At 39.1% G+C, this 27,423-nt stretch overlaps 1 protein-coding gene and 1 long non-coding RNA gene across 2 annotated transcripts; both read right to left on the minus strand.

The window, feature by feature from the left end:
• Positions 1-3,772: 3,772 nt before the first annotated feature.
• LOC308427240 lies at positions 3,773-10,076 on the minus strand. The gene is made up of 3 exons (XR_013975246.1): positions 9,978-10,076; positions 8,158-8,262; positions 3,773-6,961 (listed from the first exon to the last, which is right to left on the minus strand). It is a non-coding gene; the product is annotated as an uncharacterized lncRNA (long non-coding RNA).
• Positions 10,077-11,599: 1,523 nt separating this feature from the next.
• Positions 11,600-27,057, minus strand: LOC308427239 (THO complex subunit 2-like; the record flags this gene model as incomplete). Its single annotated transcript, XM_080925320.1, has 4 exons — positions 11,600-11,646; positions 14,969-15,124; positions 20,488-20,651; positions 21,960-27,057. One exon carries the CDS (start codon positions 27,055-27,057, stop codon positions 22,288-22,290), a length of 4,770 nt encoding a protein of 1,589 aa, XP_080781446.1. The 3' UTR covers positions 11,600-11,646; positions 14,969-15,124; positions 20,488-20,651; positions 21,960-22,287.
• Positions 27,058-27,423: the final 366 nt, after the last annotated feature.

The following is a 27,423-nucleotide window of genomic DNA, read 5'->3' on the forward strand; positions in this document are numbered from 1 at the left end:
TTCCCCATCCCAAGGCCTTATTCTCTAACCTACTCAGTCATTGGCTTATTAGACTTCATTTACAAATCAGAGAATAAATGGCGAGCAATACTCATAAAGCATTGAGGCAGAAAATACTTAAAATTATGATTGCAACCAAATGTTTCGGAAGTACGTAATCAGTGTTTGAATAACTCAGTGATAATCTTTGTACAGTGTACAATAACATGGCTAAATTTTTGATACCTTAATGTTTTCATATTTTGAGTTTTGTTGTTTATGTATTTGTTTTAGAAGACAATAATTATCTGTGTATCTTTGGCTGTCCTTCAAGTAGGGATGGATACCAACAGGCCTATAACTTAGAAATCCACCTTGTTCTGACTCTGAGTAATAATATTCCATGGGGACTCACATGCCTGCATTTGTTTTATAAGATTGGCTGATGGGCCTTTAATGTTGACTTTTGTGCATCTCATGCATATGCTGTTATGCTTCACCCATATCTTGAATGTGTAAGTTTGGTGGAGAGTATCATCCTGATTTGCAGGAGGGCATGTACTGATGACAGTGATACTAGTTAAGCCTCCTGAGTCATTGGATTGTAAGTGCATGGCATTCTTCCTACCTGTGGGGTTGGTTTTGAATTTACATTAAAATAAATGAGTATTTTACCTGTATGCATGAATATGCATCTCATGCGTGAATGGTCCTTCCAGTAGTCAGAAGATTGCCTCAGAACTCTTGAAGATAGGGCAGTCAACACTAATATTCCCCTATTTAAGTACTAGCAATTGAGTGCACTTATTGCTGAAACAAGTTAATAACTGCTCAGCCTGGCTGAAGGAGGAACCCTCGTCACTTTTAATATTCCCAATGTAGTGAGTCACAGCTAGGGTCACCCCATTGATTCTTGGGTGTCTCCATTATCCCAAGTCTGTCTCTTCCTCACCCCCATCAATATGATTTCCATTCTTGTTCATGGCCATCTACCCATCTCTCTTGTCCTTCCCACACCTGATCCTAAACCCCATTCCTTTCACATCCTCTCTCCATCTCAGATCCCTCCCTCTATTTGCTTCTTATGACAATTTTATTCCCCCTTCTAAATGAGATCCAAAGTCTTTCATTTTGGTAGCAAGGTATTTTATTCCTAATACTTACTTAGAAGTGAGTAGATATCACGCATGTCATTTGGGGACTGGGCTACCTCACTCAGGATGATTAACTCAAGTTTCATTCATTTGTATACAAATTTCACGATGTCTTTGTTTTTAATAGCTGAATGGCACTCCATTGTGCATAAATATCGTATTTTCTTTATCCATTCTTCAGTCAAAGGACATTTAGGTTGTTTCCAGTTTGTAGCTGTTACAAAGAAAGCTTTTGTGGATTGCTGTCTCTATGCAGGTGGGGGCAGGCACAAGATAAGGCAAGAGGCTGTGATTGGGCAATAAAAAAAGGAAGGTGGGCTGAGAATTTTAGAGAGGAGTACAGAGAGACAGAGTAAGGGAAGGAGATAAGGAGGCAAAATGTTAACATCATTTCAGAATGCCATTCCTCATTAAACTTCACTTCATCAGTTCAGACCACATTTTGATGACTCTAATGTAGATGAGATGACACTGTGGTAGGTTTGGAAAAGTAATGTTTTAGGTTCTCCTCCAAAATCATTGACTTTACTAGTCTGAGGTCAGATATAATTTCCATGTTGTTGAACAGGTCTTACCTCCAGTTGAGAGCTTTTGGTTGCCATCGAGGTATACTTGACCTATCCCACCCTTAGGGATTATGTACCACCAGGTCATTGTGTCATAGCTAGGTAGGTCTACTGGTTGTTTCTTTTCCTTGGAAACTTGCATGATGTCTTGCTCCATGACAGCAAGTCCTCAGTGAGGATGCCTTCACTCCAGACCCAACTCAGATCCACTGGGTCCTGTGTCCAAAGTACACAATGTCTTCAGCAATGGGGACTTAACCTTCAACTTCTGCGAGGTAACCAAGGGCAATAGCAACAGTCCATATTTTGGGACTCTTCACAGATGGGAACAAAAACTGCATTAAACTGTGTGTGATGTTTGTATATCCAGACTTGGTCTTAGTATATGAAATTTGAGGCAAATAAATAAGTGTTGCCTTATAAATTTTTAGACATTCTTACTGTTATTCACCTCCTTCTTCTCAATTCCTCTCCCAAATTAAGGTCTCCATTTCTTCCGTCTAAACCACCTGTATCTTGTTACCCTTTTATGAAAATGGGTAACCCAGAGTTTGGTGCATGTATGTTTAGGATAGTAATGTCTTCTTGGTTAACTGTTCCCTTGATAAGAAGAGTGTTCCTCCTTATCAATTCTGACTGATTTTACTTCCAAGTCTATTTTGTCAGGTGACACCAGCTTGCTTTCTGGTCCTGGAATATTTTTGTCCACCCTGTCACTCTAAAGCAGTGTGTCTTAACTCCAAGACATATATTTCTTGTTAGATAATAGATGGGTTTAGTTTTGTAGTCCATTTAGGCAGTCTTTATCTTTATTGGAGAATTTAGGCCATTAATATTGAAGGTTATTATTGTTGCCTACACAGAGGCTTCACCCCTACATTCTTTCTTTGGTTGGGAAAGGTAGTCTGCAGGATACTCAGAGAAACCTAGACACTAACTGTCTTAGGGTTTCTATTGCTGTTGGGAAGTATGATGTCATGCATGCAGGCATGGTACTGGAAGAGCTGAGAGTTCTACATATTGATCTGCAGGCAACAAAGGCTGTGTGCCATACAGGGCCTAGCCTGAACATCTGAGACCTCAATGCCTGCTCCCAGTAACTCAGTTCTTCCAACAAAGCCACACCTACTCCAGCAAGGTTGCAATTCCTAATAGTGCAGCTTCCTATGAGCTTAAGGGACCATTTTCATTCAAACTACCACACCAAACTACAATTTATCCTGCCTATAGGATGTGCTGGGGCAATGGTGGCACAGAACTTGTAGGAGTGGCCAACCAACTTGAGGCCTCACCCCACCAGAGGGAGCCTACACCTGACACTGCCTGGATGGTCAGGAACTGGAGACTGGATAGCCCAGAGACCTGGGGGTAGAACCATGACCGACTAGCGTTAAGAAATTAATGATATTCTGCTATAATCGGGAATCAGTGCCTTGACCAGCTGTGCCTCCAGCACCAGATGGGAGTGGATAGACCACAGCCAGACATTACACAGAAAGAACTCCTAAATTTGAGGTCTCCATCTGTCTCTGCTATTCTGCAGAATGAGTGCAGAGACTGTAGTAATCAAGAGGATGGAGGACACCAGGAAGGCCCACTGAATTAACAAAGCAAGGCACATATGGGCTCAGTGAGACTGAAGCAGCAAGCATGGGGCCTCCAGGCATCTGCACTAGGGCCTGGAGTCTGTTATGGCTGTTAGCTTGCTGCTTTTGTCAGACCCCTAACAGTGGGGGCGTGAGCACCTGGCACTCTCTTCCTCTTGTTGGGGTGCACTGTCCAACTTCCATGTGAGGGCTTTCCTCTTCTCTTGTATTTTACCATGTTTGGTTGTCTCTTAGAGGCCTGTTCATTTCTTAAGGGAGTTTGGGTAAATGGATTATGGGAGGGAGTTGAGGTGAGTGGAGGGAATCTGTGGTTGGGATGTAATATTAGAGAAGAGTCTACTTTCAATAAAGCCAAACCAAACGAACAAAACATTAACGCCATGTAACTCTGAAGGCTATATATTAAAAGAACCAAGCTGCATTCAATACCAGGGATGTGTTTTATTTCATATAAATTATACATTCATTATTTAGTATTAATATGTAGATATAACCAGTCATACAATACCAATTTACATTACATTATACACTTTGTATATTATGCCCATTAACATGTGGCATGTTCATGATGTAACATAAGGGAAAAGGGAGGCCAAAACTTCAGTTGTGAAATATGTGTGTTCAAGTGGAGACTTAAAAAACACCTTTAGGTAAGTTTTTAATTATCACTGGACAACATCTGTCCCCTTTGCCTTTGAAAATTTAAATTGCCAAGAAATCTTTTTCATCTTGCTGATTGAACAGACCTCCCTTTTTGCAAAACAAGGCACCTCCTCCTCTCTTCTATGCAAAGTTCAGCTCAAATGTGCTTTAGACCATACACACCAGAGAGGCAAGGTACAGATTCATCTTCTGAACTTACAGATGAGACCTGAGCACATGGATAGCAAATACTACCAGGATCAAAACTACAGCATGATCTTCATTGTGCTTTCATCCTCTCCTGGTTCTGCCTGCATGGGCTACACAGTCATGCAGGCCAAGCGCACAGACCACCATCTGGTTGTACTAAGGCTGGATCGTGAGGTCTACACCTAAGGGACAATGTGGGTATTGTAATGATAGTCTGTGTCTACCAACTGCTCTTCTCTATTTTGGTTTTTTTTTTGACCCAGTCTCATGTAGCCCAAGTTACACCTAATCTCCTGATCAGCTACAGCTCCTGATCACAAGTTGCCAAGAGCTGCTGTTCACTGTACAGGATAGCTACCACTCCCCCAGACTAATTCTGTACCCCGCTTTTTCACATGAGGTATGTCTGAATTGTGTGTTCTAGTGTTTTCCAGAGTGGCACAAAGGAAATACAGCTCAACAGTCTGTAGTGTTAGCCAGCCTGACAGCACACCCTCTGTGCCTTCCCTTTCCAGGCTTCTTCGGCCTCACTACCATGTATACACCTCCCAAATGAACTAAGTGCCCTTCAACTGTCTCAGGTTACAGATTTAAGGAATCTGAAGAATGAGTTTCCATACATTACAGCCCTACTGTAATTACAGTGCCTAACTGGTTACCTGAAATGGGTACTTGCTGTAATAAGCACTGTCTCATCATGTGCCCCCCACACATATACAAATTATTCATATTCTAGGCTATTACTAATATGTGCTAAACAAAACAAAACCACTCAATTGTTTTTAGTGAGGAAATAGACATTTTTTCTATCTGTTTATATATCTAGTCTTTATTAAGTCAAGTAGCCAGTATCACACATTTCTGAAACTTCTAATTGTGGAGATTTGAACAATTTATATCCCAATTATGCCAACAAAGGGCAAGGTACCAAGAAAGGGATAAAACTTTATTCTTTGATTCAGGAAGAATAAAAAATAAATAAATAAATAAAATAAAAACAATAAAACAAAAAACCAAACAGATGGAACTCATGGGCAAAAGGAAAGAATTTTGTATAGTCTTGTAAGTACATTAAAACACAGTATATAATATGTATCAAAAATGCTTTCTAGGAACTGTAGTGAATATGGGCACATGGTCAGTATACATGGATACTGTATAATGGCTGCACTTCAAGTTGAAGCTTGTTTTCACATAACAATAGTGTATACATGATAAATACATAAACACAATATACCTGAAACATAACTTTTACCACCTAGAAGAAAGAACTTGGTCAGTATACTGAAAAGATTTTGGAGACAAAAATCATATGAAAAACCTGTTAAAATCAGTACAATTCATTCATCATCTGATTCAGAAAGACCTGTCATTCCTGTTTTCACTGGAGATATGACTAGCAAAGTCTAGAAATTAATTAACATGGGAACAGAAAACACAGGATTCCTGTAGTGGTTGTATGACCCCCACCAGCCCTGAATCACTAGTCCTGAATTGTATCTTTCTTATCCATTTAGACTGCAAAAGATCATATTACATCATGTTTGGAAAACAAAAATCTCTTATTGAGAATAGATTTTACACAGAAACTTAGTGAAAAACTCTTCCAATGAAAACAGCAGTTACTAATGCACTTTTTTGGGATGCTTTCTGATAATAGATGAACTTTCAGAAAGTCTTTTAGTGAAAGCAAACTTTATTTGCATTATAAATTCTCCTGACACACTGGACTAGGACAGCTGAGACTATCTCTGAAACACTATGACATCCTTTTTGCTTCATGAGTGATAATAAATCTCAAAACAAATTATCTTTCTCAAAACATTTGCTCAATCAAACATTCCACTGCACACCAAAGTAACATTTAGTAAGTTGGTTCTACTGAATAGTTATTAACATTAAATAGTTTCAAGTGAGTTGAAGCATGAAAAGGATAAAAATATTCACACTGAACATATCCTTAAAAAAAAAAAAAAATCAAACTTAGTGTGAGGTAAGGAACCATAAAATTTTTCTGTTGCAGTTAAGAGATACTATTTGGAAATTTGGGGGTGGGATGGGCACATTTAACAGAGTTAAAACAATTAAAAAAAAAAAAACCCAAGTAATACAGCTAGTTCCATAGACATTAGCTATGAGAGAGTAGGCAGAAACGTGTAGTATTAACATCTTAAGTATTCGTACAAAGTCCAGCACAATGGGGACATAGCTGTGCTATGGTGGGTCAGTATGGTTTAAAGATTACCAGTAGAGGGTACCCCAAATCAACAATCACGGAGTGCCATCAGCGTGGAAAGAAACGCCCTCCTCCTCTACACACTGGTTAAAAACGTTAATACTGACTTGTGGCTGAAGTGTACTCAGAAGTCTTTTGACAGTTCCAAGCTTTAGAAAGCTACTTCATTGTCACCTGAAGAGTTAGGCAGGGCAGCAATTGGGCGTACTTCTAGACAGACTTTCCAGTTTGTTTGTTTTTCCCCCTTAGTTCAGAGTCTAGATCTGTCATGTGAGGAAAAGTTGAAAGAAAAAAAATTCATCCATGGGTATGGAAAACAAAACCAAGTACAGAAGACTAACAACAGTTATAAAGACCAGCATCGTATGATAAACCAGACATAAGTAATGTAATTGTTATGGCAAATCCATTCAGGACCACAGGGCTGACTGCTGAATCTCACGGTCACACTGAGGCACTGGTCTGTCTGGGACACAACACCATCAGTCCCAGCACTCCACCAGTTCATGCTCTGCACCAGCTGCTCCATCTGTTCCTGTGCATCTCATCGTCACCACTTGTCTGTCACTATTTTAAAAAAAAGAAAAGAAAATGGGAGTGTGTTAGTAGTCAGGTGATGTATACTGTTCTATATAGAAGTTTCTTTAAGAAATTTGGGACCAAATAATTTTCAAGTTAGGAAACGTTGGAAAGAAGCAGCGATTCATAGCCATCACTGTAGTTACCACAAAGTTTCCAGGGACAGCATAAAGACCATGCGTGCTCACCATCATTTTGTCTGCAGTCACAGAGAATGAAAAGCTATCCTCAGTAAGAGCTACAGGATGTGATTATTGTGCTGTATCATAGAAATAACAATGTATGTTTTAGAGATTATAAAATTCTATCAATGCAGATGAATGAAAACATGTAACTGAAAAACATCTATATTTTTAACTACGTTTATTGGAAATATTCTTTCATACAATATATTCTGATTACTATTTCTCCTCTCTCATCTGGATCCACAACTTTCTATCTCTCCTTAAAAAACAGGCATCAAATAATAAAACAAAGACAAACTGGAATAGAAAAAAACAAACAAGAAAAAGCCAAAGAAAAAGCACAGAAAACACATGCACATGAAAACACAAAAATTCATACACACAGGAATCCTATAAAAACAGAGAACTGGAAAACCTAATATATACACAAAGCCCCTGTAAGATTAAAAAAAAAAAAGTCCCAAGACAAAGATATTCCAAAAATGTCACTGCGCTTGTTTTGTGTTGGCTACCTGCTGTTGTGACGTCTGCACCAGAGGAGACTACTTGGACACAGGTTCAAGCCAATACAAAATCTTTATTAGCCGGCTGGCAACTACACTGGGTGTTCAGGACCCAAGTGCAGCCAGGTGCTATTCTTATGGAGAGCTATTAAGCATACACACACACACACACACACACACACACACACACACACACACACACACCTGCAAAATAACAACAAACAAAACAAGCAAAGAAAAACCACATAGTAGGTTGACAAACCTCAGCCTAAAGCCAAAAAGCCAAGTCCGTCACGCAGCTTCCAAGACTCTGACTGATGGACTCGGTCTCTGCTCTCCTTCTGGCAGGTGCCGCTGCCCACCTGCTGGGTTCCAAGGTCTAAATGGGGCTCTCATCATGGCCTCAGGTGTGCTAAGGGTCTGGGGGTCTATAAAAACGACTCCTGTTGTTGACAGTTTTTAAGGCATGGCTGCAGCATCCGTTAGTCTTGCTTACCTCATGTCTCTTCTGTTTGGCAGCTCCATGATCAACACCTGGCTCTGGGACACCATACTGCCAGTGGAGTGCTCCATGCCTCTGTCCATGTTTCTTACCACACTGCTGGAAATCAGTTGAAGGAACTCACTAGTTAGGATGTTCTGCTATATTGTCTTTTGAAGAACCAACCATTTTGTTTGTTTTTTCCTCTTTGACAGTACAGTTGGAACCTCTTTCTAAGTGGCTTTCAGGACTAGAGAGAACCTCATGCACAGTGGTGGAAACTGAGGGCTTGTTTCCTCCAGTGAGCATGGTATCTGTACATTCCTACAGTCAAACTCGGCATTAGAAAATTTTTTTAATATGTGCAGGTTTTGCTATAAAGACATTCATTACGAGTGCTTTTTAAAAAAAAGAATGGTGACATAAAAAATACATATGAACATATTATTTAAAATATATTATTTATATCCAATATCATTCTAAGGTGACACCAGAAACTATATGAAACAGAAATATGCTCAGAATGTATCTCAAGTAAATAAAGCAGTATGACAACTGTGTTTTCGTACCTTAGCACTTTGTATAAAAATTATAACATAAATGCCTTAAAAATGTAAGACTTCTTGAATAGAGATTAAGAGGTCTGCAGTCTTCCCACCGAATTAACTACAACTGTTCAAAAGTTTGTCATTTTTTAGTAATTTGTATGTGTGTACATGTGACAGGCGTGACTGATTGCCTGTGCCCACACATGTGGAAGCCAGAGGTTAGTATCAAGTGTCTTCCCCTATTGCTTCCCACCTCCCATCTGAGATGAGGCCCACGCCTTAGAGCCTTGTGTTTGTCTGGTTTGCACTGCCGGTGAACCTTGGGATCTGCATTCTATTCTTCCACCTACAATAGGTGAATGTCCGGTTTTGAGATTGTTGCTGGGCCTCGAAGATACTTATATAATGTTTCACCTAAGTACAAAAGAATACACCTTCTCAGTAGCTAATGGAACTTTCTCCAAAACTCACCACATACTTGGACACAGAGCAAGTCTTAACAGAAAGAAGAAAACTGAAATAACCCCCTATACTCCATGGACTACCACAGACTAAAGCTGGATATTGTCGACATGAAACAAGAGTTTACAAACTCATGGAAACTGAACAACTACTCACCACTGAAATGAAAAATGTGTCAAGAAGGAAATGAAACTCTTTAGAATTGCATAAAAATGAAAACACAACCTACCAAAACCTATAGGAGACGATGAAAGTGATTATAAGAGGCAAGTTCATAGCACTAAGTGCCTACCTCAAAAAATTGGATGGATTACATATTCATAACTTAGTACCACATCTGAAACCTCCATAACAATTAACAAATAATATCCCAAAAGAGTGAACAGCAAGAAATAAACTCAGGGCTGAGGTCAATAAAATAAATACAGACAATAACAACAAAGTTACAAAGAATCAATGAAACAAGGTTAGTATTTCAAAGAACTGCTAATAAACCAAACAGGTAACTTCCTATCTGCTAATAAAGTTTTCTTATGCACATGGACATTTCATCATATTACAAATCAGGTTACTCTTGATTATTAAAATGTTTTGGGCCAGAGTTCAGCAGTTAAAAGCACTTGCTTGTTCAAGACACACACATACACACACACACACACACAATTAAAAATAATAAAAATAAACATTTAACAGTTGTTAGGGCCAGGCAGGCTGGATTATAGCCTGTTAATTCCAAACATACTTGTGTTTCCAGAATGTATTCTTTAGCCTCATCATGATTAGCATGGGTGTGAAATCCCATCAGGCCCTCTGTACTAGACTCACCTTCACTCTCCCTGAGGCAGCTTTTATCTGCTGACAATCATGTTCAATTTCAGGCTTCAATCCTGGTCATGCTCTGTGACTACTGATTTGGTCCCTCCTAGAAATTAGGACAACACAGATCAGCTCATTATTATCCACTGTCTAAACCAAACAGACATCATGCAGGAGCAAAGGAGAAGCTGATGAATGGAGGCCAGTTCTCTCCTTACAGCTTGTGCTAGAAAGACATCCAACTCCAAACAAAAGTGCTTCTTTAAGAGAATTTGGGTCAGCAACATCCTTGTAAACAGAAATGTACACACCAAAAGAACAAAGAACACAGAGACCAAAAAAAAAAAAAAAAAAAAAAAAAAAAAAAAATATATATATATATATATATATATATATAGTTCTAAAACTTGATTACCTTCCTTGACCAAGGTAAAGCTCAGTTTCCCAAAGACAAAACAAAACAAAAACAGAACACAAAGCCCATGTGCATTAAACTGCAAGGTAACAATTTTTAAGGATGATCTCACCGTTGTACAGAGGAGCCAAACCAAACTGAAGGAAATCACTGACCTCTTGTTCTCTGCCTCAGTCAGTGTCTTCTGGATAACAAAATGTTTCCACATTTCATGTTATTCTCACCTGGCATAATTAACATGCAACATGTTATTTAAGTAGGTTTATACAGCGATCAGATCTAAGAATCAAATATCTAGACAATAAAACAGTAAATAAATCTTCACAAGGTTTGAAGTTAAAAAAAATCTCTTAAAATTGGAAGATTTCTGAAGGATGGCCAGAATTTTGTACTTAAACATTTAATATTCTCATTAATTAAACATTTACTAAAAGTGAGGCCAAGAAGACTAGGTGTTGTCAAAGCTGGGTCTTAATGAAATCACTTTCATTCCTAACTTCTATTACCAGTAATTAAGGATTCTGGCCCTCTTTCACCAAAGTCTATTAATGCAAAGCTGTAAGAATCTTTCTTACATACTAATTGCCTTGTAAACAGCACAGAACATCTAGCAATTACTACTTTGCTGTTTCCCATACATGTGGAAACATTGGAAAGACTAAAAAATTCCTGTACCACTCCATCTTAAAGCAGTAAAACTTCCTTTTACTCATTAAGTTTTTTGAATTGAAACTATGGAAACAACAGTCAGCAGGAATAAAAATAGGAACTATTGGTCTTTAGTCTTGATGGGATGAACAGGGCCAAGCATTCAGTAACTGAATTTGGCAAAGCTCACAATGGCAGCACAGGATAGCTCAGGGAGTGCAGGTGACTGCTCATTCCAATCCTCACAACTCAAGCTCAGAACCAGAATACACAGGGCACAGGACAAGAAACTCCTGCAAGTGTTTTTCCTAACCTCTATATTCATGCACACGTGGTGTGTTAGTAGTCTCTTTGGTGGGTGGGTTTGTGAAACAGGTCATTTTCTCTTATTTTTGACACAAGATAGCCAAATAACATTATTGAAAAGGCAGTAGCATTAATTTTTTTCCTTATGATTTGAAAATACTTACATGTATTCCTGGAAGGTACTTAAGCCACCCAATTGAATGCCAGCTGGGCATATGCCAAGGAAATAGTGAAGAACATAATGGCAAAACACCATAACGTGGTTGAGAGCTGGTTCATGGACTTGTTAAAACTCATGAATTTGAAGAGCTGCAAAAGATAGAGACAGCATGAGCATATGAATACACAATACAATGTGGTCTAAACACTCGAATATAATTCTACCATAACAGGAATGGATGTGACTTTGAAACATAATGTCAAGTGATATATACATATGGCAAAAAGCCAATTGTATGATTTTAGATGACACATTTAGATTTATTCTAATTCACAGACCAAGTATGGTTTCATGTTAGGATGAAGAGCAGTGTGCTAATGCCTAGTGGTGACTGTTGAACAATGTGTGAAAGCACTTGCTGTCACTGAAAGGCTTACAACAGGAACAGTGCTAAGTTTTGTTATGCATATTTACTATCAGAACAGAAGATGTTTACATGTTTGTTTCCCCTTACTCAATCATCAGCATCTACCCTCTCTTTTACATGGTATTTTCTGAGTGCCCACCTCGTGTGAGGAATGCTTCTCAGAATCTGGCTTGTGTGAGTTTCCCCCACTCTCCCAGAGAAAAGGGACTGCTCCCTATGTCGTAGGTAGAGTATCTGTTCCTTCCTGAGTTGAAATCTTCTTCCTCTGACTTCCTTTTTCTTACTTGTTTACTTGCATCAAGTGAAACTCAGTCGGACCTCAATGTTATTCTAGGGCTCCACAACCAGAGAACATACTAAGATGGCCTCTTATTGCATGGGCTAAACAAAAAATGCACGGTTAGAGCCAACAAGAACCCAAACAGCAGAAGTGACCTTATTCATAGTTAAAGTAGTAATCACAGCATACTTGATATAAAATACAGCTTTGTATGGTCACAGTTTCAGTGACTTGAAAAAGGAAAAATAATAATGCGTGGAACATATGTCACCTTAATTCAGAAGGGAAAAAAATATAGTGACAGAAGCTATATTGGTTAAATGCACTCCCTATGCAAAATCCTGAAAGACTGGGAACAACTCCATTTATTCTGAAAAGAAAAAAAAACCCCTATCATCAATGTTTGCCTATATGCTATTATATGGTTACTACTATTAGTAGAAAATAAAAACAAACTTTATAACAATATAAATTTTTTATAGTTGACCATGAAGTTAGCCATTAAATGGGAAGTACTAAAAAGTCAGAAGAAATCTGCTGGATGTGTGTAAAAGTGTGTGCATACGTGTGTGCCTATGTTCACATTCACAGGCATGGGAGGTGATTCTGTAATAAACTTAAGCTCAAATAGAAAAGCTTGCTTTTTTTAAAGCCTTTTATTTTTAAGGTCACCCTCATTCAAATAAATTTGTACCTACTTCCTTTCTTTTTAAAATTTAACTTTATTTTGTATATGAGTGTTTTGTCTGCATATATGTCTGAGGGCAACTAGCTATCAAAGCAGAGCTGAGTTTAATGTGAAAAAGAATGACAAAGTATTAAGAATATATTCTTACTGAATGTTGACGTGTGTGTAAGTAATCATGTGAGTGACGTGCAAGTGTTATAACATGATATCCAGTGTGAACTGTGAATCCTCCTAGCTTTGCTTCAGTTTGTTCTCTTATGGAAGCAGCATTAATCTAAGGTCCTATATAGTCTATCCTGTTTACTGCTACTCTATCTCATTCTTCCTTGAATGTCGGCAAGAGTGTCTTCTCCATTTTTATGCTCTAAGAGCCAAGAACAGTACTTGCACAATTACTTTATTTGAGAAATATGAGATAAATCTATGTCTACTATGAATGGAAAACTGAGGGGAGGGAATCAGGGAGAAAGTGGAGAAACAATGGTGAATGTAGTCAGATAACCCTGTAATGCTAAAGGCAGATGCTAGGAACAAACAGTACTTCTCTAGAAAGCTTACAGATTTGGGGTAAACATAGACTGGATTAAGGTTCTGTTGAATATTTCCATGTTGGAGTGTGTGTGTGTGTGTGTGTGTGCATGTGTGTGCACGTGCAAGCACACACATACATACAGAAAGCCAGAGGTCTTGGTTGGATATTACTTTTCAGAGATCTCCACCTTACTGTCTGAGACAGTCGGTAGGACCTTGAGCTGGCTAAATAGGCTAGGGTGGCTAGCCAGGAAGCTCCATGGTTCTTTCTGTCTCTGCCTACCCAGTGCTGGGATTACAAGTATGTGCTACCATGTCTGCTATTTATGTGGGTCCTGGGGCTTGAACCTTGGTCATCAGGCTTACCCAGGAAGCACATTAGAGGCTGAACTGTCTCTCTAAGCTGTCCTCTATTTAAAACTTTTGTATTTTGTTTTGTATATTTGATTGTGACAGTGTCTCATATAGAATGGGCTAGCCTTAAATGTGCTATGTAGCTGAGGGCTGAGGATTCCTGAGCCTCTGATCCTCCTGCCTTCACTTTCCAAATGATCGTATTGCAAGCATAGACCACCATGCTCCATTAAGTGGTGCTGGGATCAAGCCCAATGCTGTGTGCATGCTAGGCAAGCTGTCTATTAACTGAGCAGTACTTACAGCAGCCTGGATTTGAAGTCCTCTCCGAATCATAATACACTTCTGGAATCCTAAACCCTTTTGCCAAATACCCGTAATCCTGTCAGTCTCGCTGCTTCAGTTCTCACGTTGCTGTCAGCCGGATCCTTAGTACCCTTTATCTACATAGTGGCAGGAAGGGCATTTTTTTCCCTAGCCCATACTCATAATAAGACATGTCTAGATAACAAGCTAGAAATAGCAAGGGCCCTAAGCCTGAAGTCCACACCTAACCACACAGAACAGGTTGATGTTGGTGCTGTACAGTGAAAAGTCACAAAAAGCTGACTTGCGTTTCTTGGTCCAGCCACATGTTCCAATGCCAGCTAGGTGGGCAGCTGTTTCATCATCCCTGGTTCCTGAGAAATCCAGGTAAAAGCCTGCCCCACTGCAATTATTCTCCAGTGGTGAGGAGACTCATTCTCTTTTCCACTCTCTACACCATCTCACTTGTGTAGACTCAACTAATTTAAGAGCACAAATGAAAAAAAAAATGGCAATAGAAACAGGTGCAATCATCAGAACACTTGTGTCAATCAGACATTTGATTCCTGGTAAAATAAGGTATTTCACATAAATTTTATCACATGGTGTTTCACTGCTTACTGAACTCTTAGAGTCTTACTGACCTTCAGAAATGAAGGTCCTAAGATTTAGTGATGCTAATTTAGTCCCTAAAAGTATGAGAAACCCACAATAGACATGTCGCCCATAGAACCTGTGTCATCAGATCCTAGCTTCTATGGTTGCCTTCCCTGGTGGTATGAGTCAGGGACTAAAGCACACATGCCCTCAGTGAGAATTATAGGGAACAGAGAAAGGCACCTCACTTTTCAGTTTTTGTGTTTCCATATGAAATATGGTACTTACCTTAGAGGTATTCTATAAGGGAGAGGAGAGAGCATCATCTTTGAACAGGGTCTGGCACACAGGAGGAGCTGTACAATCTCTTATCAACAGTGTGAGATGAAGGAGCATACCAGCAAAGGCAGCACAGATCAAGGGTGTGCATGTCCTTTTTAGGCACTAGAAAAGATAATCAGAAACTATCCACACTGTCATAACATAGAAAAACAGCTTTTAAGTTTAGTGCTTTTTCTCTAAAACTGAATTCCTGTCAACAAAGCTAAATGGAATATCTACTGGGTAGGTGACAAATAATATGGTTGTCAAAAAAAAGTATACTCTGGTATAATTTAGAAAATATTCATTTTTAGATGACACAGTTTCTATAAAATGATCTATATAACCTCACAAAATCAGCACACATCATTAAGGAGGACTTTGCCTTCAAGTGTAGATCTCATGGGAGAGAGTGCAAGAGATACCAGGAAAGCCACTCTGAACAGCCCAGGTGTTAACTTCTTTAGAGCCTCTTCAATACTTCGAAGAATAAGTGCCGCCATAAACACCAGCCCGGGGTGTTTAAAGCATGGGAATCAAAATGGACAAGGCCTCTGCGGATGTGTCCACATACAAATATGAACTTATCGCCATTAATCTAAACTAGGGAGCATAGGCTTTATACCAGACAAAACATCCTCAGCAGCTCACACTTGTTAAGTAGCTCTAGCAGAAATATTATAGAGGAATGGAAGAAGACCAGAGATACCCAGCAGAGTCCTGCAACTCCAGGAGAAAAACTGAAACAAAGGCAGATAGCACAGGGACATGAAGCCAGTGTAAAAAGAAAAGTCAAAACCAGAGGGACTTGGTGGGATGCACAAGTGGTGCACTTTGTATTTGTAGAAAGGAAACAAACTAAGACAGCCAGTTTTGTCATTGGTGACAGGGTAGGCAGGGAAGAAGAGTCTTTACCCATAGGATGTTAAGCAACCAAGAGAAAGAACCCTGGCAAGTGCCAGACACAGAATCTGGTATCACAACATGGTTTATCCTATTAAGAATATGGAAAACTTTGTTACTGAGAGTGATTTGAAATGCCCTGACTTGGCCCAAGCAGTTTCAGTGGAGAATTTCAGTTTATGGCCAAGATACTGGTTTTTTGTTTGGTTTGGTTTGGTTTTGTAGTAGTAGTATTTTGGTGAAGAACATGGCTGCTTTTTGTACTTGTCTAAAGAGTCTGCCTAAGGTTAAGGTGAAGAGATTTAGATTAACTGCTTTGAAAAAGTCTCAAAACAGCCTGGTGTAAATTCTGCTGTATGGTTACTGAAGTTCTTCCTTATCAAGAGCATTTTAATGAAAAGGAGCAAGTTTAAAAAGGAAAAGTACAAAATATATGGTTTGAATATTAAAGGGACACAAGGAAGTGAAATGAAGCTAAATTCTGTGTTCAAGAATATTAAATTGAATTAAGGGAGTAATGACCTTGGGGCAAGATCCTACCCAGCTAAATTATCTCCAGACAACTTAGTATAAACCTTTAATCCCAGGAGGCAAAGACAGCAGATCTCTAAATTCAAGGCCAGCCTAGAACAGAGCAAGTTCTAGGTGAAGAAAAGCTTAAATCCAGGTGGTAGTACACACCTTTAATCCCAGGAGACAGACATACAGATCTCTAAATTCAGGGTCAATCTACAGAACAAGATCCAGGATAGCCAAGTTTAGGTAGTGCAGAATTTAGAAACGAGGAAGCTAGTGATGACGTAACAGAAGAAGGGGGTAGGGTGGCATGCTCTAGCTTCTGGAAGCAGCAGAACTCTGCAATTTGATGCTGGTTAGCTAGAGCTGAGAAATTAGTGGTGATTAAGAAGAGACCAGCACCACTGAGGTGAAATCTGGAAAGTGTTTTCTGAGAGCACAAAAAAGCTGCGTTTCAGAGACAGCCAAAGTTGTATCTCATGCTGCAGCTATACTTGATAATGTGTAAGAGTCACTCAGGTGGTACTGGTTTTGAAGGCATGAAGTCATCATGAAGAATAGCTGAGACTTGGCCATCGGTGAAAGTACAGCCTCAGGTGTAGTTGACAATCCAGGAATGAAAGGTCATGCAAAGTTGTGGCTTGGCACCAAGAAGGAAGCCTATGAGAGGCTATTGGTGAAGCCTAGTTGAAATGAAAGACGCCAGTGTATCGGAGATGCCAGTACCATGAGATGATCACCAAAAAAAAAAAAAAAAAAAAAACCCAGCAACGGTGCAACAGTGTAGTTAAAGATGCCAGAGCCCTGGGATACCTGCCAAGGAAAACTGCTAACAGGAAGTGGAACCAACTCAAGAGAAAGAAGTTTGTTACAGTCAGCAAAGATGAAAAAGGAGTTGAAGATCTGAAGACTGCTTTGACATTAGACACGGAGATTGTAGAGTTTGGAGTTTGTGCAGCTGGTTGCCTGTCTTAATTCATGAATTACAGTTAAGGGATTGAATGAATCTCAGAAGAGACTTTGAACTTTTAACATTGTTGATACTGCTATAAACTATGGTAACTTTGGAAGTTGGACTAAATGTACTTTTTTATTATCCTATGTTTAGGTTATGGCTCCCATAGACTCATGTGTTTAAACAAGCCTATGGAGGCAAGGGAGTGGAACTATTAGAAGGTGTGGCCTCGTTGGAGGAAGTGTGTCACTCTGCTGGGGTGGGCTTGAAGACCCTCCTCCTAGCTGCCTGAGGATGCTCAATCTGTTTCTGGATTCCTTCAGACGAAGATATAGGACTCTGAGCTCCTCCTGCACCATGCCTGCCTGGACTCTGCCATGCTCTCACCTTGATGATAATGAACTGAACCTCTGAACCTGTAAGCTAGCCCCAATTAAATGTTGTCATTTATAAGAGTTAAGAGTTGCCTTGGTCATGGTGTCTGTTCACAGCATGAACTAAGACTTGCTAACAAAGACAAAAGTCAGTTTATGACAAGTGTGATCTGTGAGGGAACAGAGAAGGGGTTTTCTGCACCTTGCAGCCTGTGAAAAAGTGGGGAACCTCTCTCCAGAGGGCTCTTTCCTCATTCAACTTGATGGCTAGAGCAGAAGGCTCAGCAGGCCCTGTATCTTTTTTATCCTAAGTCCTATTGTCCACACCCAACTGGGTAAGCAACCGGCCACCCTGAGAATCAACAGCCTCAGGCTCCTGGCTGTGGACTGGACACAGACCCATGAGATAGATACAGCAGTATGAATCAAACATGAAACTGAGAAATGTTGCTTGAGCTCTGAGGAGAGGAACACATCCAGCTTGTTTAGACAACAGGTAAAAGCTCAGTGTACAGAGTTCAGTTATCTTTCTTTGCATCACTCTCTTCGCTTACTTTTCAATGATTTCCTTCACTGCCTAAGCTGGGCTGTCCAAGAACTTGCTCTGTAGCAAGTTGTTTGAACTCAAGAGATCTGCATGTTTTTGTCTCCAGAGTGCTGGAACTAAAGGCATGTACCACAGCTGGACCCACACTTTTCTTAAATTCCTTTTACAAGGTCTTTATAAGTTCTAGATTATAGTTCATTCCAGATATACTCTAGTGGACAACGGAGAATAACCATGACAATCCATCCCTTATCAATCTGACAATCATATTTCAATATATAACAGGTCATAATAAATCCTAACATCATATAACTATCCCTCGTACAACAACTGCTAATGCATAAGTTTAGCTGGGTGGGTGAGGTCACCAGTCTCTTAATTCCATTTAATATTCTCTAATATAGGATTTAGCTCCATTCTACTTCCTCATTCCCCTTTAATCCTTGAACCAAACCATTGTATTTTTTTCATTCTAAGCTTGCTATGATCAAAATGCTCTAAGAGTTAGCCATAAAACACAGTCTATGCTGGACTTTTTTGAGATCTCCTTCCTCAGTATAACTAATCTGAATCTCTTCACCTTAGTCTCAAGCAGACTCCCCAGAAAAGGGCAAAAACCATCCACATTTTTCACCAAAACACTGTAAGAATGACCTCCAGGCAATATACTAAAATTCTTCTCCTCTGAAACCCCAAGAGTCAAATCACCCTCAGCATCAATGTCTTCCATATTCTTACTCGGATGGCCCATTAAGCCCCACTTAAAGCTAGTCATTGCTTTCCAAATCTAAAGTCTCAAAATACACATTCTTCCAAACAAAAACATGGTTTGGTCTATCAAAACAAGACCTCAGTCCCCAGTCCCAAATTCTATGTTAATTATGTCTTTCATTGCTGTAAAGAGACAACATAACCAAGGCAACACTTATAAAAAAATATTTAACTGGGACTGGCTTATGTTTTCAGAGGTTCAGTTCGTTATCATGATGATGAGAAGCATGGCATTGTGAAGGCAGATTTGGTGCTAAAGGAGCCAAAAGTTCTACACCCTGATCCAAAGACAGCAAGACACACTTCTCTGAACTGGGAAGAGCCTGAGCGTAGGAGGAGAACTCAAAGCCCACCACCACAATAAAACACTTCCTCCAATAGGCCACACTTCCTAAGAGTGACACTCGTCAGGGTCAATCATTCAGTGATAAGCGGATACTAACCCAAAAAGCACTGAATACCCAAGTAACAATTCACAGAACTTATGAAGCTCAAAGAGAAGAAGACCAGGATGTGGATGCCTCAGTCCTTCTTAGAAGGAAGAAAAAACAGGGGAGGAAATACAGGGTCAAATAGAGGAGCAGTGATTGAAGATCTACAGAGACTGCCTCACCTGGAGAACCACCCCATATGCAGCCACCAAACCCAAGCACTATTGCTGATGCCAAGAAGTGTTTACTGGAAGGAACCAGATATGGATGTCTCCTCAGAGGCTTTCCTAGAGGCATAGATATACATAAGGATGCTTGCAGCTAAACATCAGAGTGAACATGGGCACCCCAGTGAAAGAGCTAGAGAAAGGACTGAAAGAGCTGAAAAGTTTACAACCTCATGGGAAGAACAATACCATCAACCAGCCAAGGCACTGAGGTGGAGAGGATGATTGGGAGAGGAAGCACCTTCATAGAAACAAGTTGAGGGGGAGGAGGGTGAAGAGTGGGGGGAGGGGAATCACATTTGAAATGTAAATTCAGAGAATATCCAATAAAACTGAAAAAAATAGTAAATATAAATAAAGATATCAATCCTCTTAAGATTTTTTAAAAAATTAAATGTATATGTATTTAAACTATATGTATGGTAAACTATATAGGTTCTTTAATGACTAGGAAAAGGATACAGTTGAATTTACAACAGCAGATTTAAAAGGTCTGCCAGGTACTGTTTTGGGAGCTGGAGGTACATGCCATCATCTTACTAAATGAAACAATACAGAACAATCTGTCTTTCTGTCTTACAGATCCTAGGAATCTCATTCAATATCTGCTGAATCACTATATTAGAGTAAATGTTAAGCTAGAATAAAGGAGAATGACTGCCACAACATTCGAAATCCTTTCTCTCTCCAATAGCTATGCAACAATAAAAACATCCTCTATCTAACCTGCATCATTTACAAACAGTATCGGTACTTACTTACCTTGTAACATTGCTATGAAGATTAAAAAGTAATGTATGAAAGGTCCAATTTGTTGCAAGGCACCTGCAGGATTTTCTATAGCTGGTACTGAACCACTCCTTTAAGGTAGAACAGTAACTTCAACAACTCACAACTTCTTCTATATTGGTAAATGCACAGCTGCCCTAAAGAAACACACAATTGATACATAAATTTATCTTGTGTATTAAATTTATAACATCAAATAAACAATTTTCAGGGGAAAATGAGTTCTTTCAAAGTCACTTTCCAGAAGTCCTCCATTGAAAAGTTCCCTATAACGATATTTTAAGTGATATTAAAATGTATTAATTTGTTGTATTACAAAAATTATTTTAAGTCATGTTGACTTATTTATACGCATTTCCTTTCCTTTATATGTTGTTTTTCTCAAATGATGAAGTAAATACAAATATGATCATAAGCACATGACACACATTTCTATTTGTCAAATTTCAAATGAATACTTACTATTGACGAACATAGTACATTCTTCTATTTCATAAAATCAAAGCTAAAATGAACTTTAGAAAACATCACACTCAAACAAAAACCTGATTAATTTATGTACGATTCTACATAGCATTTTGTTCATAGTACATATAATATTGGTGTCATCTACTTTAACTGTGGATACACTAGTGTGTAAGTTTCAATTTTAATACATAAAAATTATTATTCTATTAATAAATGGTTAATCAAAATATATAGCTATAAAAAGGAATGAATTATCAGTACACATTAAACACGGAGGTATGAAAGAACCCATACACAAAAGCTGTAATACTCCACAATCCTATTTATGTCCCAAATCAGAAAACATACTGGGAGAAAAAATCAGTTGTTTCCAGGGGATAAAGAGTAGATTTTGAAGTGGATGCTAATACACTTGCAGCTTCTTCTGCAGTTAGTGGTGACTTCACACTGTGACTAACATAGTTAAGATCACTCAACTGTGTACTTTAAAAGGGTTAAGTAATCTCAACTTTTAAATTAAAAAAGTAATGTTCCAATAAAGATCACGGTGTCCGAGACTGTGATTAGGAAAGTGAGAATTACATTTTCTAAGATGAAGATGTCACCTTAGGAGAGTTTCTGGTAAAGGGAAACTAAACTATTAACTTAGGGTATGTGAAAATCAGAGAGAAATCTGTGGTCATCACCGTTCTCTGCTTCCATCATAGAGGCACCAAGGTTCCAGGTTTCTGGGCTTGGTGGCAAGTACCTTAAAACACTGAGCCATCTGACAGACCCGGGAAACCGAGATGGCATATGAAAAGGAAAACATTGCTGTTGTGTTTTATATGTGTAAGACCTTTCTCATAAACTAAAATTAAAATTTTTGCAAGTAGATAAAATTGTCAGATTAATCATACCAATGTTGTCAGTTACATTTTAAACACAAATGCAACTATCTCTACGCCAAGGCACTCGGCCTAGAAAGATTAACTCACCTTTCAATGACGGGTGATCCAACACTCAGCTGGTGAAAATTTCATAGATGCTGTTTCTAGGTAGTATTATTTCAAGAAAAAAATGTACGCACAGGGATCTTGCTGCAAGGAACTGCCCAGAGGTAAAAATAGTGTTCTGAAATCCAGTTGCAATGTCTCAAGAGGATGGCAATGCATATTCATCTTCTGACTTAAAGGGTTCTCGTAAGATAGACAGCACCAGAAGCTCTGTTAGGGGAGACAGTGTTAGAGTGACATAGAGCTCTGGCATCCTCAGTTGGGAGACCTTAAGCTCAGAGGCCTGCCCACACTTTTGGCTGAGGCTTCATTATCTGTGCTTGTCTGAAGACTTATGATGTTTCTTCTCTTCCTTATCTCCAGAACTGTCCCATTTCTCTTTCTTCTCTATCTTTTCCTTATCATGTCCAGACTCCTTTTTTCCACTGGATATTTTATCTATCTTTTCAGGTTTAAATGAATCACCTTTTTCTTTGCCTGAGGATTTTGACTTAATTTTATCCTTGTCTTTCTCATTTGGATAAAGAGACTCACAGGGACTTTCACTTTTATGTTTTGAAACCACCAATATTCCATTTTCGTCTTTCCGCCTCTTGATTAAATCCAGGGGCACCTCTCGGTCATTGTTTGAATAATCTCTTTTCCGTTCTTTTCGGTCCTTTTCCTCTTTTTTCTCTCTTTCTCTGGACCTTTCCCTTGACTTGTCCAAATCTTTCTTGTCTGCTTCTCTCTCTTTACTCTTGCACAATGGTGGCGGAATATGGTTGATATAGAGCTTTGCTGAAGACTCCTTGGGTTTGACAAGACTGTCCTTTATTGTGGAAGAGTGTGATGGAGAAGGATGGGAATCAACCTTGCGGCGTTTCTCTCTTTCAGGTTCTGTGATATCTGTTCGGGAAATAGGTGATTTCAAGGAACCAGAAACTGGTACTTTTTCTCCTCCTTTAACATTCTCTTTTGACTTCATTTCCTTTGCTAAATCTCTTTCTCTTGAGGGCTCTTTCTCTTTTTCCCTTTCTTGAGTGGATTTTGATTCTACGCTGGGAACAATGATCCTGAATTTCTCATCTTTAGCTTTTTCTTCCTTCTTTAATTTTTCCTTGTCTTTATCAGATTTAGGGATTCTTTCTTTGGCTTCTCTTATTTTTTCATCTTTATTTAGCTGTTCTTCCTTGGGTTTTTCTTTAATATCTTTACCAAGTACCCTAGCCTCTAGAGTAATGGCTGGGGCCTTTTCTTTCTTCTCTTTTTCTTTCTCTTTGCCCTTTTCTTTGTCATTTTCCTTAACAGCTTTGGTGTTAGAGCCACTGTTTCCATTGCTTAAATTCCCTTTTGGTGTGACACTGGAAGCTTTATTCACAGCCTTCACAGCACACTGAGATTTTTCTCGTGGCTTGTCAGACTCCTCAGCACTGCTCTCATCTAATTTAGACACACTTCCTATGGATGAAGGCAGCCCACTACAAGGTCCATTTGGTTGAACACTGGTAGCAGCATTTCTTGGAGGAGGGTCTTTGTGATGAAATTCATTTTCAGGTATCATGTATGACTTTCTACTTTTCAGCTGCCCAGAGTAGACCATTGCTAGTGCATATAGATCTGGTTTCTTTTCTTTCTCTTCTTGGCATATTTTATGCACTCTTCTTTCCAAAGCCTGACCCAGATTTAAAACCTTGGGGTACCATGGTAGTATTTTTGTTAGTACAATCAAGATATTCCTGATATGAGTATATTCACCTGTTTCGAGGCAATGTACTGATGCCTTGGTTAGTTTGTAATGCCATTTATGTACTACATGTCGAAAATTCTCATAATCTAACTGATCAGCTTTATTTCCACCATCAAATCCAGTTGCTCGTAATATAGTAAGGAATCCTGGATAGTTTCCACATTCCTTTTCATATGTGGACCTATCACTGTGCCACCTAGTCACAGTCTCTAACATGCAGCAAAGAAATCTCCCATATCGACTAGCTTCATTTTCAGTAAAGCTAGCAACCATGTAAATTATGTCTGAGAAAACTCGGTCATAGCAAAGAAGTGTGGAGAAATTTGGAGTCTTCTGTTGATGGACTAACTCAACAAAATGAGCACAGTAAACAGAATCAATCGCTGAAAAAATACATCGAGGAAATATACACAACTGGAGAAATTTTGTGATGGTCTCATTTTTAGTAGATTTTGCTAAAAGCCAGTTGTCCTTTTCCAATTTCAGCCTGTGAAGAACTCGCTGTACATGCTCCATCTGTTTCTTTTCTTCTTCAAGAAGCTTGTCCTGCAGGGCAGTGCAGCGCTCTTTCTCCTTTTTCTTTTTATTTAGAGGCATTTCCTGATTGTCATCAACTGCTTTCATTTGGATCTTCAGTTTATTGACTTCCCGTTCATAGCTAGTATGTGGAACTGCAAGGTCATACATGGTCAGAGACCAGAATGTCGTATAGAACTGAGGGCTGATATCTTCCCAGACTTTGGAGATGTGTAACGAGACCACTGCTTCATGAACAGGAGCCATCACCAAGTCACATGATGTAATGTACTTATGAACTTTGTGTTGCTGCTTACTACCCTTTTCTGATTTTTTAAGTTCATCATACTTTGATGAAATATGGTGCGCATACATTGGCCGAGACAAAAAAAATGCTGCATCATGGGGTGTGTGAAATTCATTACAAAGTACATCAATTGAAGGTACTCTCTTTATGTAATCATCTGTGCTTAGATTTGACGCTAAAAACCCTCCAAACTGTACCAAGGTATCATGACACTGGTCATATAGCTTTCCTACAAGTTTCAAATGTTTTTCTCCACCTTCCTGAAAGATCACCCCATTCCTTTGCTGCGCCATGAGCAAACAAAGAGGAAGGGCAAGATCATGGTCCAGTAGTGCATCCTTTAATCTCTGAGAGGACTTTTTAGTGTTTCTAATCTGGCCAAAATATCCACCTTCAGCTTTCAGTTGCTCCCCGCCTGTCATAGCCTCAAGCTGCTCCATTGTCATTTCCTCTGTAACTTCTATTCCTGCCATTTTTTGTACCACTTCTTTCAATATAAGCAGGTCGAAACTTTTGCCTGCCTTTAACTGATTGGCTACATACTGAAGAAGACCAGCAAGATCGATTGGGTATTTACGAAAAACTGCACCACAGAAACTAGCCAAACTCTGAAGCCAGTTGGAGATGGTTGTGTCATCATGTTTCATCCTTTCTTTTTCTGGATTAGCTAGTGCTTCAATGATACAGTAGGCCAAAACGTCGTAATTCAATGCAGTGAGGTATTTCAATGAGTCTACCACAGGGGTTATTAAGTTATCATACTTCTGTATTTGTGACAAGATATAATCAAACAAAATGGTTGGATTACTGTGGCTCAATTTTCCAATCTGTCTTCCTGAAGGCTTCACATTTTCCTTGGTTAGACGCTTCATGATGTATTTGGCTCTGTCTATCGTATGAGCTTTAACTTTCACTAAAAGTGGATGGCTGTTGTAAGTCTCATTCTTCCACTGCCCATATAAGCGGTATCTATGCTGATAAGGAAATGTCTTAAACATTCCCCATAGTTCCTCAGACATGCATGCATTGCAATCCATTAAAGAAAGAGATGGAAGTAGTACCTGGTCAGTAACACTAAGCAAACAACTAAGGACAGTTTCCATTTTCTCTTTATTTTCTTGTTTCCCATCAGACTGAAACTCCTTCATAAATGATTTGCCTATGCGAACAACCTTTGCAAATAAGATGGGATCGTGAGAAAGGTGAGGTCCAAGGTAACAGAACATACTGAATACATCTCTCCTTAAGTCTTCAAAGGTCTCTGCTTGCTTTGGTGCCTTCTTGTTTTGTAAAGCACTGACAAGTGAGCCTTTAGCACCTTTAGGAACACCAACTCTTCGGTAAAGAGGCTCAATAGTTACATGTATAAGATTGCAAATAGCAAGGGCTATTACTTTATGTGATGTTGCATAGTATGGAGGCATCCGGTCCATAATACTCTGTGCATGCTGCCAATCACCAATAATCAACAAGGCTTCCAACAAACCAAGTTTTTGATTGTCAGGTACCTTTTCTACCTTATCATCTTTTTTCTTTTCTTTCTCTCGCTCATCACTTTTTTCAGAAGGCAATACAACCATTGTAAGCTTTTTAACAATTTGCTTAGCTTCCACAATTTCTCGTTTGTGTTCATTCATAATGCAGCTATCAGCTGGAAGAAGGTGTACATAGAGATCATCCAGATCGATAAGGTTAAACTGCAGGAGCACTGCTGCAGCTCTATACAAGGACGATGGAGTCTCACCATTTGGCTCCTGGTAAAACTTGAATTTGAACCCAAGAATATGACACAATGTCTGTGGTTCACACATACTCATATAAGCTTCTAATAAAGATATAAAGAAATCATGGTGTTCTGGTCTGCATTCAAACACTTCTAAGATGATATCCAAAACTCTATTGGGATCTAGATTAAAGCATCCTATTAAAGATTTGAGAATTTCTAAGATTAAATCACTAGTGATACTTCCAGATAAATCTTGCCCCAATTCAACAATCAACTTGGCATAACCTTCATTTTCTTCTCTTAACAAATTGAACTTCTGCTGTTTATAGAAGAGTTTTGTTTTGATCTTAACTGATTTTTGATTGAATTGCTGTGATTGTTTGATAAGGCCTAAAGATTCCAATGTTTCTGGATCTAAGCGTTCCTTTAGAACTGTATCTGAAACCAAATATAAACATGCTAATATCAGTTGTGTAAAATGATCTCTCTTGCTTTTTTCTTCTAGACAACTCGTCTCAATATCTAATATGCAGAATATATCAGCAAGAATAAACGGAATATCTTCTCGAAATTCACTGATGTCATTAAGAACATTTGAGGCCTGTTCAGCCTTTAAAGTTCCTTTAATGACATGGTACGACAACTCATAGAGTGCTTGTTGGAAATCTCTACAAGCCAAAGTGTCTCGGCTTTTACTTTCGCTGAGAATCCGGCATAAACGCAAAAACTCGCCTCTCCCAGATTTCTCCCAGGTCTTGATCCACTCTGCAGGAACCACTACAGTTGTTGAGGCCATCGCCATCTTCTCTTCCCTAGTAGCAGAGTCCCAGATGTGCAATCCACACTTGCACACTAACACTCTTGCTTCTGGAAGGTCCAAGGAAAGACAAACACCAAGATGTTCCGAAGAAAGGGTTTTAGTGTTCTTTGTCTGGATCTGGAAGCAGGAGTGTTGGATGCGCAGTGCTGTAGGTCACTGCAACAAAGAGAACCAAATAAAAATAAGCTTCCAGAAGACAGCAAGCTCATGAGTTCCCTAAGACAAATGCCTCTACCAGGAATCTGCTGATAGTGAGGAGCATGTATCCACCCAGATCTTCTCACATTCTCTCCAGTCTTACCTCTTTCCCAACCACTTTTTTCTAGGTATTACTATTTTTTTTTTTTT

The sequence above is a fragment of the Micromys minutus genome (genome assembly GCF_963924665.1).
Source record: "Micromys minutus genome assembly, chromosome: 11".
Taxonomy (NCBI): Eukaryota; Metazoa; Chordata; class Mammalia; order Rodentia; family Muridae; genus Micromys; species Micromys minutus.